We start from the raw sequence: 12,632 nt of genomic DNA, 5'->3' as shown, positions 1-12,632 counted from the left end.
TCTTTTCCAGAAACCAGGTTGCACTACTGGAATTTCTTGCTCCATATATGTCTGGCCCCAGTTCAAATCAAGAACAGCACACTTACATTTAAACCAGCAAATAATCTCCTAACCATATAGAGCAGAATAATTAAATTATACAAATTATGCAAAGGACTAAAATTTACTCCAAGTCACGATTTTATTGAAAAAAGCTTATTCAAATAAGCTAATTAATTTTATAGGTGTACACAATCTTGGTTGAATTCTTCATTTCTATAAACCCATACGGCGATTACCAGGTGTTGGAGTTGATGTAAGAGTGATTCCGTAGGTTTCGCTTACTTGTTTCAAACATTTCTCATATTGAGTATTCAGTTTTATGGCTTCTTGAAGAGCAAATTTTAAATCTTCTATTTCATCAAAAAAATCCTGAAAAGTAATTTCACACAGTTTTTTACTTAAATTGTACTTGCGAATTAGATATGACTTATCCAGGTTTGTCCTGTCTTTTGTTTCATGACTGAAGAATTTACACTAAACAAAAGCTTTTAAAAACTGCAAAAGAAAAACGTACTTTTGATGTAGGTCCAAAATTATTTGTCTTAACTGATAAGAGATCTAGGGTGTTCGTAGTTTGATCTCTGAAAGCTTTTGTCAGTTCCAGCACATATTTGTTTTGCTTTGTATTTTGTTTTTAATTTTGCAAAGAACAGAAAAATGTCTGCTGAATCTCCTGAAAAGACTCCTGTTTTGCCTAGATTTACAGTATAGCATTTTCCTTAATTGCAAAAAACTTTCTGCGGATAAACCAATTTACAGGAGAGAAAAAAACACAGGGCTATATGCTCACAACTAATCAGACTGTTCCCCTGCCAAAATAAAATGCAAATTTTAAATAAAGTTATCAAGCCCTCAACAAATACATCATAAATCCTAAACAGTTTGAGAAAATATTTTAATATATATTTGTGGAGTGTCCAAAACTACCAACCTACATTTTGGACTTCTAATAAGCCACAAACTGCATATTCTGCTAGTTTTAGCCTTCAGTATAAACTTACCGTAACTCAGGTTTGCAAATTTAAAACTATGAGTGCAACAGAAAGCTGTATTTCCACTGTTCAACATATAGACCGTTCTCCTGCTAAACCAATAGTATCCATTCTGAATCTGTTTTGAACGGGGAGTATAACTGAGCCCCTCCTTAGCCAGTGTCTTATATTTATTAAGGCAGCACAAATGCTATTCAAGGCCGTCAGTACTTAACCTAAGAATAGCATTTGTTTGTTTGTTTGTTTATGGTTTTTATACCTCGCCCTTCAGCCCTAATGGCTATCAGAGCGGCTTACAATTACTTACCTTGTCTAAAGCCGCAAGCTCATTTCTCAACATTCTCCTTTCTTCAGATATTGTGTCATTTTCCATCTTCAGACGCTGAATCTCAAAAAGCAATTGATCTAATAAAAAAATTATTATCTTTAAAATAGAGAGCACAATATATAACAAAACTTTACATAGGGTGCACCTACACTGTAGACATAATACAATTTGACACACTTTCAGTGCTGTAGCTCTATCCTATGGCATCCTGGGATTTGAAATTTTGTGAAGTACCAGCATTCTTTGGCAGGCAAAGCTAAAGACCGTGGACCTGTAAAAAGCCAAAGGAATGGCTCTTAGAGACAACTTGATGGCAAATAAAGGTTCCTGTTACATCTGAATAAAGGAAGCTGGTCTGTGGATACCACATGAAATCATCAAACCACAATACGATCCTATTTAAATACTCTAATTATGAAGCACCAATGGTGTTCATAAACCACAATTTCTCATATGTCAATAAAAAAATAAAACAATAGTTTGTCCCAAACCATATGGAAGCTTCCAATCTCTTCTTCTTGAGCACAGATGGAGGCATAATGAAAAAGGAACACATGAGCCCAAGGGCCAATGTGTAAAAGAGAGAGCACAAACATATTACCTAAATATTTGCAGGAGCAGCTCCCCTTCTTTTTGCACATGCATTTGTGAGGTGATATTTTTCTCTGCAGTGGAACAGTTTTCTCCTTTCGTGGCATCTTTTTATTTTCCAACACCTTTACTTTTTGATTTGCTAAATGAAGTTCTTGTTCCAGACCATTAATTTTTGCCTGTGATATAACAGTACAATAGTTTAAACAGTTTAATACCATCCCAAACACATTTGGAAGGACACTATGTGCACTAATCCAAGATTTCTGTTCTATATTTGTATCAGAATTTAGCAAAACTATGATAGAGAAAGCCAAGATGAAAGGGTGAAGCAGAAATGAGAAATGCTAGTCTAATTAGTCTTTAATTTGTCTTATATGACCTTACGCAAGTATAAATAAGGGCATCACTAAACCAAAGCTAAGTTCTTTGGGGAATAACATGACTGGAATCAGTTCCTGACCCACTGCAAAATACATGGTGAATGCTGCCAAGCTGATGGCAAAAAGAACAGCCTCTATACGAAGAGCATATGCAGCACACATCCAATAAGCATAATATGCATATGGATTCAGATCATACTTAAGAGCAGACCTGCTGAAAGCACAGGAGTTGAGTTAGTCATGGTGACAAGTTGCATTTATTCTAAATCTTGAACCAATCTAGTGGTTTTCATTCATACAGGACTTTAGATTTACATTTAAATTTAAAGGGGGGGGCTTCTCAGTGGCTGCTCCCAGGCAATGGAACACCCTCCTACAGGAAGTTAGGTTTAGCCTTTCTTTGCTATCTTTCTGCCAGCTTGCAAAGACCTTTTCAATCAAACAGGTTATACGGAATTACTTTTTAATGGCGGGGGGAGGATTGTTCTACTTCTAAGCGTTACCTTTCAATTTTTTAAAAACTATTTGAAATTATTGTTTTTAACAGGATAGCATATTTACATTTTTTTTAATACTATACTATAATGGTTTTTTAGCTGCAGCCTGTATTTTGTTTTATCGTACTCTATATAGTGAGCTGCCTTGTGTCCCTTGTTGGGTAAAGGAGGACATAAATTAAATAACAATATACATACACAAATAAATAATGTTATAGGATCAAAACATACACACAGTGTTGCAATAGTTTCATTTTCTCTTTGGTTTGTTTTGACTTCCTTATTGTACCTTTTCTTCAGATTATTATACAACTGGAGTACCCTGGAAAAGAAGATGTGCAATGATCAAAAAGAATAAGTTGTTATTGAAATACAAATAAAGCAAATGCTCATTAAAACACATGAATGGAAGGTATCTAGGAGCAGCTCTGCTGGATTCCAAACACTAAATGTAAAGGCTTTGGTTGTTTCTGTTTTTGAAAAAAAATAGTATAGTGTATGAGTGGAGATGCTTGTGAAGTTGGGGTAGTGAGGAAGACAAAAGATGACACTAATAAAACAGTAAAGAGATTCAAAGAGGCTTTAAGTAAGGGCCACAGCAAAACAAGAAAGCCTGGAAGATGTTTTCAGCATGCCAGCAATGCCCTTTTCCAGCTGGAACTAGGCTCAGGGACGGCAGCATGATACCATGGGTCAAGCCACTGGTATCCTACCCGTTTCTGACCCGGGTCACTCCCTGGGCCAAAGTAGCAACAGGCAGGTATTTACATGCTCGCCTACTGCTGCAATGTTGATCCGCAGCCACTGTGTGCCCCTTACATGCTGCCACTTTCACATCTGTCCCAAAGGCTCCTGCCATGACCTCTAAGGATGGAAATGGGGCATATGGCTACATCCACATGGCCAAGCACCCCCTTTCAACATCAGAGGCTGCAGCAAGGCCCTTCAAGAAAGACGTGACCATAGCGGCAAGTAAGGGATGCGCAGGGCCATCCACTCTGCCGGCTTTTTCCATGGAGTTTCCAGGAAACTCCACAGCAAAGAGCCAGGCTTTTTGGACTAGATTCAGGCTTCTTTGTGCTGGGATTAGTCCAGGACCACCAAATCAACATCAGGACCTGACGATCCTGGCTTGGGGCTAATAGCCTCCGTCATCTGGACAGGATGATGCCAGACCAGGGGGAAACGGGCCTTTTGGCCTGTGCATATAAGCTCACAGATATTTCTGGAAACCATGAAGCTCGTAGGGGGAAAACAACGGGACTGGGCAACTAGGGGAATAAAGAAATACAAATAGCAAAATTCCTGCCCATCCCTGTATACATGAGAACTAGGAATGGAATGACTTATGGAATTATTTTACTAACAAGGGCAAGTTTATTTACTAATGGTTCATTATAAGAAAATGTTGTAATCCTCAGAAGGAAATAAGATAAACCCTCTTCCCAAAATATTAATTACAACAAAAGCTAGATTTGCATTTCAGAAAATGAAAAGCAATTGCTTCTGATATCTTTAATCTGCACTCCTATGCACACTTATTTGGGAATACACCCCAATGAATGCAATTAGATTCTCTGAGGAAAGATGCAAAGATCAAGAACAATAGATACAGTATATTTTAAACTTTCAGTACAAAGCTTACCTAGTGTTTTCCTTCATCAGTTCCTGTTCCTTGTGGTGAATCCCATCACCTTTCGGGTATAAGCGATTTTCCGTTTGAACTGCCACACTAAATTAAACAAAGTCAATGACTTCAAAAGCTAAATCATGTGATCCATGTTTTGCTAATAGACAGGCAATCATTTCCAACACCCCAACAAAAGTTGGAAAGGAAACAGGTTAATTTCTTAATCATTCTCAAAGTCTATGGGGGGCGGGGAGGATAAATCCATCCATACCCAAATACATTTGTAAAGTTCACCACAGGAAAGTAACAAGGAAATTCATCGCATGATATCTTTCCCCCCCCCCCCCCACTGTAAATCACAGATGAAACTCTCCTTAAATTCTAATTTAAATGTATAGTTTAAGTCAATCACAATGTTTCGTGTAATTATTCAAACAGAATGCAAACTGCACCCTAACTTCAAATCTGGTGCACAAGGTACAGTATTAGAGCTTTACTATTTGAGGCTGCAGTCTGAAGCACATTTTCCTGAGAGTAAGCCCTATTTACCGTAATAAAATGTAGCTCACTTATGAATAAACATGCATAAGCATATCCAATATGTTAATTAGGGTGCTCATTACCCACTGCTTATGAGCATAACCCTGAACAGTAACAAGTAATCCAGGGTTGACCCCCATGGCAAGAGGCTGTGAGACTTGTAAGCCCAAAGATCTGGAGGGCTAAAATTTTCCCACCCTGAAATAACCACTAAGATCCCTTTACTCAGGATATTAAAATAATACATCCCAACTCACAGTTGATTACAGCATGGTAAATCATTCTTGCATATATTTAACTATATCCTGGTTACAATGCACATTATGTTTTTTTCTGTGTACACTTAAAATAAATTAAGACACTTGGGGCTGTAATCTGTGCAAGTGAGAAACATTCCCAAGACTGATTTGGTGTACCAAAAAATTACCAAGTCTTCAGACTCATGGCTAAAAAAAAAATCCTACCAGAAAACCAATATATAAGTATTGGCTTTGTCTTATGCTTTTTTTTTCTTAAATATTGTTTCTAATAACAAAATTAAAAAGTGTTGATTATCCATCACTTAAACTAACATACATTGGTTCATCAGTGGTTCTAAAGTACTTATTATTGTTATTATTATTATCATTTTATTTTATTTTATTTTTTATGTTTTTAATTGTACTGTTTTTAATGCTGTGAAGCCGCTCTGAGTCCCAGTCCTGGGAAAAGAGCAGGATACAAATCAATATAATAAATAAAATAAATAATAAAGTAGTTCAAACCTAGTACTGCTAAACTGGGTTACTAATGAGGCTGTAAAATAGTATACAGTTAAACACTATATAGAATGACAGATAGTTCTGTACACAAAGCAGCCTTCCAGCTTGAACTCTTAAAGATGCACTACTTACTTTCTCCGAGCAACACAGGCAGGCAGTACCTTCTTTTGCTCCTTAAGCTCTTCATGAACCTTTGCCACGTTAAACTCCAGCTCCTTGTTCTTTAAGCGAGCATGCCTCAGCTTTTTATGCAGCAGCTGATTTTCTTGATTGAGCTAGAAAGAAATATTAATTTTTCCTTCTAAGCATAGAAACAGATGCAGGTTACCAAGCACAATGACAAGAACATGATAAGCACTGTGCTGGACCAGACCAGACATGGGCACTGAAGGAGGGAAACCATACCTGTTGGCATGCAGCTGTTAAAGGAACACAAGGTTGCTACCAGTGGAGGAGGTGGGGGGCATAAAATATGCATTCAACCACCAATGGAAAATAGAGTATTCTAAATAAAAGAGGTTTAGGCCTAACATCATAAGAACTGCAAGGTAGCCTTTTTTTAGAGGAAGTGCCAAAGGTGCTATAGCCACCGAGGAGGGTCTGTCTCCAGCCACCGCCTGTCTGAGGAGTGCACTTGGAAGAAACCCTCTGTAGATGACTGACATGTACAGTCAGGTTGATGTGGGTTTTACATTGGCACCCTTACTGAGGCTCAGGGCTCTGTGATGGGGGAGAAGGTGAGGGCAGGGGGGCTTTCTGGGACTGCAGAATTGATGCAGTCTAACACTTTAACTGCCATGGATTAATGCAATGGGATCCTAACATCTGTGGTTTCTTATGGCACCAGACCTCTCTGACAGAACACTAAATATCTCACAAAATTTTCTCGTTGTTGTCTGCCTTCAAGTCGTTTCCAACATACGGCGACCCATATTCAACATCTTTATCAATAACTTGGAGGACAGAATTGAGGACATAGTTATCAAATTTGCAGATGACACCAAACTAGAGGGAGTAGCTAATACCCCAGAGAACAGGATCAAAATTCAAGATGACCTGAATAGACTAGAAAGCTGGGCCAAAGCTAACAAAATGAAATTCAACACAGAGAAATGTAAGGTACTGCACTTAAGCAGAAAAATGAAATGCACAGCTATAGGATGGGGGACACCTGGCTGAATGAAACTAAGTGTGAAAGGGATCTAGAAGTCCAAGTAGACCACAAGCTGAACATGAGTCAACAGTGCGATGCGGCAGCTAACAAGGCCAATGCGATTTTAGGCTGCATCAATAGAAGTATAGTGTCGAGATCAAGGGAAGTAATAGCGCCACTGTATTCTGCTCTGGTCAGGCCCCACCTGGAATATTGTGTCCAGTTCTGGGCACCACAATTTAAAAAGGACATTGAGAAACTGGAGCGTGTCCAAAGGAGGGCGACTAAAATGGTGAAAGGTCTGGAAACCTTGCCCTATGAGGAACAACTCAGGGAGCTGGGGATGTTTAGCCTGGAGAAGAGAAGGTTAAGAGGTGATATGATAGCCCTGTTTAAATATTTGAAGGGATGTCATATTGAGGAGGGAGCAAGCTTGTTTTCTGCAGCTCCAGAGAACAATGGATGCAAGCTACAGGAAAAGATATTCCAGCTCAACATTAGGAGGACCTTCCTGATAGTAAGGGCTGTTTGACAGTGGAACACACTCCTTCCTCGGAGTGGAGTCTTCCTTCTTCAAGGTCTTCAAACAGAGGCTGGATGGCCATCTGTCAGGATGCTTTGATTGAGATTTCCTGCATGGCAGAATGAGGTTGGACTGGATGGCCCTTGGGGTCTCTTCCAAACCTTTGGCACGTTACAGATGCGCCAAAGGGGCGTGCTAGGGTTAAGAAGGGGCGTCACTTCCTGACACCCCTCAACCCTAGTATGGACCGAGTCTGTACAAAATGGCGGCACCCGTCCACACGGGGGCTGCCATTTTGGCGTCGCAGACGCATAGCGCCCGGACATCACACAGCGGAAATGACGCCGCGAGTGCACGACTAGCGCCTCACGGCGCCACTTCCAGGACCCAGAAAGAAGTGCCATTTCGGTGCTTCTTTCTAGCTGCGCCCATGAACCGCATGGTTTGGCCGCTGCAGTTCCCAGACGCAGCAACTGGCGGTTTTCTTGGTAGGTTTCTTCACAGGGGGAAGTTGTCATGGCCATCCTCTGAGGCTGAGAGAGTGTGACTGCCCAAGGTCACCCACTGGGTTTCAGTGGCTGAGCTGGGAATTGACTATGAGAGCCATTGTCCGTTGCTCAAACCGCTACAGATCCCAAAATCCCATAGCACTGAGCCATGGCAGTTAAAGCGGTGTTGAAATGGATAAATTCTGTGGTGTGGATGCAGCCAGAAGGCTAAAAGGGGAAAGAGGTCAATTTCCTGGCAGCGCAGCCTTGAGGCGAGCCTGTTGTATCTCAGTGCACCGGCAGGGGTCGCAGTCAACCGGGCGCCTGCCACTCACTTGGAGGCACCGGTCAATAGCGGGAAGCGCCATCCGCGTCCCTACCAACGCCTCCCAAACCGAAGACCAAGCATCGAAGGTCAGAGGGTCAGAACTCTCAAACCACGCCCCCAAACAGCAGTACGTCCAATCACGTGAAGGGGGCGGGGTTTGCCAGGATCCTGGCTTGCCAGGCCGTCGACTTCAAAGTCTCAATGCGCAAGCTCCGTTTTTCCAAGAGGCGCGGAGGAAAAGCCCCCAAAGAGGGCTGCCCTGTGCATTGCCTGTTCCGTCTCGCTAGACATGGGAAATTTAAATTAAATTCTAGCACAGATTAAGCCTCCTCTCATGAGCTTCGGAAATATTTTCAAGCTCGGCCTCCCCACACGGAATTCCTTCATATAAAAAGAGAGAGAGAGAGAGAGAGAGAGAGAATAATACTGTGACGTCATCACCGAGCGCCCAGTAAACGCAGGCCCTCCATTCTCGGACTCTGGGTTGCCATGGAAACCAGATACAGGCTTGCCCACGATTGCTAGGCCCTCCTTTATGGCAGGGTGACGTAACAATGGCTGATGTGGGAGCTTTTGAGTTCAAAGGCTGCATCCACACTGGGGAAATAACCCGGTTTGGCACCGTTTTAACTTTTTAAAAGAAGTGACACAAGCACACACTTCAGTCAAAAAGACTGAGGTGCTTTGGACTGGGGTTGCCTAGGCAAGGTTTTCAGAAACGTTTATTAGTTTGGAAGAAAGCAGCCAGCTTAGCTGAAATTCTGCCATTTTGTTTGTAGTCCAATATCAGGTGCTATTTTTAACGTATAAAGTCCTGAAGACAATTGGAAGGTGGAAGGCAGGAGCCAATTTTCACCCACTTCGGTCACACCAACATGTCCAAGTGCCATAGAAGTGATTTCATTTCCAGACATTCAGGGGCTTCGGAGGGGTTGGGGAAGGAAACCACTGGCTTTGCATGTGGTTTCAGGCACTTTTGATTGGTTTTCAGGTTAAAAATTTCCTGAGAACCATGCCAATCTTTACCACAAACAAAATTGTCCAGTTGGGGGACTACTGGCAGCTTCCAAGATTGCATACAGTCTATAGGCTGTACTTTCATCACCCCAACCTAAAAGCATTTAGGACGGTGGATGTGAAGATGGTCTAACCTGCCCATGTATTGAGGTTGCCAGCTGAGGTCTATGCCCATGTTGCCCCTGTATCTGAATTCCAGTTGTTTGCTATCATGCATTGCAGATGTTTTGTCATGGAACACAGCAGGCCATGGAATAACCACCAGAAAATATACCCAGGTGCTCTCATTAGTATCTTGAGTGCTCCTCAGGCTGTCTGAAGTGTGGGACTGGCAATCCCCCCCTAGAGAATGGGCTAAATACCCTAAAAATACCAGATCCTGTCTGCTCTTGGAAGCTAAGCAGAGCCAAGCCTGGTCAGCACCTGGATGTGAAACCATTAATGAATACCAGGTGCTAAGAAAAAAGAACTGGCAAAACCACCTCTGAGCATTCCTTACCTAGGAAAACCCTGTGAAATCCATGAGGTCACATTAAGTTGACAGGTGACATGGAGGCAGACACATGCATATACAGTATACAGATGTGGGACTGGAATCATATTTGTGCCCATTGGCTACCATTGTATTTTCTCCTAAAAATTCTGACGGCTCATAGACTGGTAATAGTCCAGCATTTTAGAATAGTAATGCTTTAGGCAACAGGTTTTATTGTCCTGTGCTTTTGACAGGATATTATTAGGTTTTATTTGTCGGATTTACTACCAAAATATATTTATATGGTCATGTTTCTATTGTTTCTTCTACACTCTTTTATTTGTATTTTATCTTTGTATAATATTAATTTTGTGAGTAAACTGATTTGAAGAAAATTAACGGTCATTTCATTATTTTTAAAAAATGGAAAAAATATAATTGAAGGAAATGTGCAAATAAAGTATAAGTCCCATCACAACAAGGACCACTGTGGATAATAAAGTTTTGGCCTTATACTTATGAAAGAGGGAAGCAGAAAGAGAGGAAAACCACATACTAGATGGATGGGCTCTATAAGAGACTACAGGTATGAATTTACAGGACCCAAGTACTTGAGCGGATGAGGATAGGAATCTTGGAGATGTCTCATCCATAGAGTCGCCATGAGTTAGTGCCAAGTCAAAAGCAGTTAACAACAACTTATACTTACCGTATAATTTAAATAAAGGGCAGGTTTGGGGGCAAAATTATGGATTTTGATATGACCTGTGGATAAGCTGAAGGTAAAACTTAAGGGCATGTAACAGGGTCTGAAGGATGAAGCAAAGGAAAGCAATTCCAAAGGACTTGAAAAATTGCAGGATGCATAACTGTTTATGCTCACATGGAAGGCTGGATGGGGAGTTGGGAGGGGTCAGTGCTGCCAGGACATATTACACTCTTACCATTCACCAGGAATTGATCCCTTTTAAAATCAAAGTACAATACTTACACTGATAATCAACTCACAGTTTTTGGGTCAATCTTTTTACTAAAATTTCTAGATTTATACATGAGTATATACAGTATTCATTTGGCAGTAAAGTCTGTTGATCCCAATGGAACTTGAATGTTCTACCTCATAATGTTCTCAGTAACTGTTATTCTGATTGTAAGAAATTCTTACCTGGTTCAGGGATCTGCTTGCAATTATTTTTCCCCTGTTGGTTTACCTGTGGCTTTCCCTGTCCACCCTTGTACTTCAGCTCCCATGTGGTTTATTTAAAAAATTATGTTTTTATAGGCCAGTGTGGATCCATTCTTATTTCCAACAAATAAAACAATTAGATTCTCTTAAATGTATTGCTTATTACTATCCAGAATATCTTCAAAAACAGATAATCTGTAGTAAACCCATGTATTTATTATTTATAGATAAATCCTGGTGATCACTGTGTCTTATTTCCAGGTGAGTGTACATAGGACTGTGGCCTTTGCCACCACCATACACAATTACATATTGCTGAAAGCCTCTGCAGAAAATTTCTGGGCATGTTAACTCAGAAATCATTCTAACTTAATTTAATTAAACTTACTTCCAAGTCAGATGGCTTGAAGAGAGTCACAGACCTAGCCCTGTTTACAAGACTATATCTGTAGATATGAATGCATGCACTGGAAGGGAAACCAGGAACATGTCCTCTGGTCCTCACCCTCAATCTCTGTTGTCACTATACATGTTTTTTGGGGGAGCCTAGAGTCATATAAATGTGTGTGCACAAGTCTCTGTGTGATTAGAAAAGATACATATAATAATGATCTTTGTACATTAGAAAAGATGAATACCTATTAATTTTGCATTAATAGATATTGGTTTGAGCCATTCAGTTAATGTATGTAGGGCAGGCTGGCAGACACAACCCTACTCCACACATTCATATCCATGAATATGGTTATATGAACAGTGATTAATTAATCATAATTAATTTTAATATGACAAATCTAATTAGTAGTACACATGATAGCATCTTTGTAGGGTGAGTCAACTTGACTCAGCATTTTTACTCAAAATTCAGTCCCAGTTAATTAATTGAAACATTTTCCCAAGAAAGTGTGTAAGTTCAAAGTGGAATTGTCTGTTTTCCAAAACTATTAGCCATAAACAATAGCACATTTTGTATAGTGTACAGTTACTAAGAAAGATGACAATAGCATCTCTACGTTGATTTGAGTTTACAGATGGTTTACCTTTCTGTGACCCCAGGATTGAAAAAAAGGGCTCTCTGAGTTGGCTGTAATGTACTGCGGATGACACGGAAAGCCCTGTCGTTTATTTGTTCAGCACAGCAGCCTGGCGTAGCACAGGAAATTAGTGTGAACATCTTGTCAGTTAAAATAAGATGAACATCAGTTATGGTTTCAGTCATACGGAAGAAAAGACGCCCGGTCTTTTAAGGCATTTCTACCTAAAATATAAAACACAAAACGTTCATTCTTCAGAAAACAAAAGTGGCAAAAACTCTGATGAATTATAACTGAAGAGACTACTCAGCACTTACAAACCTAACACATCTGACGATTAAACATATTTCAGTAGAAAATCAAAGGGCATTGTGCAGCTTATTGTGTCTTCTCTTTCTTCCATCTATGTTCTGTGATAAGAAAAATGAAAGAGAAAATGTACGAAAAACAAACTAGGGAGTCTTCCAAACATATTCTGGAATATGTATAAATGAAAATAAAGATATCATCTGGAATCATCCTGAGAGGGCAAGTGATCAGGCAGGTACCTTACAATGCCACCCCTGACCTCTGGTTTTAATCTATGTCTAATAAAGCTGAGGTTGGTTTGGTTAGCAGTTTTAAAGAAGAAAGACATGTGCAGAACTGGGAAATCAAGTTATGA

The 12,632-nt window shown here is 40.2% G+C and overlaps 1 protein-coding gene across 3 annotated transcripts; it reads right to left on the bottom strand.

Moving 5' to 3' along the window:
- Nucleotides 1-162: 162 nt before the first annotated feature.
- LOC121929513 lies at nt 163-8,413 on the bottom strand. 3 transcript variants are annotated; one of them, XM_042465139.1, is made up of 7 exons: nt 8,264-8,413; nt 5,897-6,039; nt 4,479-4,565; nt 3,065-3,155; nt 1,964-2,132; nt 1,342-1,439; nt 163-411 (listed from the first exon to the last, which is right to left on the bottom strand). In XM_042465139.1, the coding sequence occupies exons 1-7, from the start codon at nt 8,294-8,296 to the stop codon at nt 256-258; spliced, it is 777 nt and encodes a 258-aa protein (XP_042321073.1). In that variant the 5' UTR covers nt 8,297-8,413; the 3' UTR covers nt 163-255. The 3 variants fall into 3 exon arrangements, with proteins under 3 accessions (XP_042321073.1, XP_042321074.1, XP_042321072.1); XM_042465140.1 differs by having other exon boundaries at nt 5,926-6,039; XM_042465138.1 differs by having other exon boundaries at nt 8,216-8,380.
- Nucleotides 8,414-12,632: the final 4,219 nt, after the last annotated feature.

This window comes from Sceloporus undulatus, chromosome 4, assembly GCF_019175285.1.
Source record: "Sceloporus undulatus isolate JIND9_A2432 ecotype Alabama chromosome 4, SceUnd_v1.1, whole genome shotgun sequence".
Classification (NCBI taxonomy): domain Eukaryota; kingdom Metazoa; phylum Chordata; class Lepidosauria; order Squamata; family Phrynosomatidae; genus Sceloporus; species Sceloporus undulatus.
This window is presented reverse-complemented; position numbering and strand designations above follow the sequence as displayed.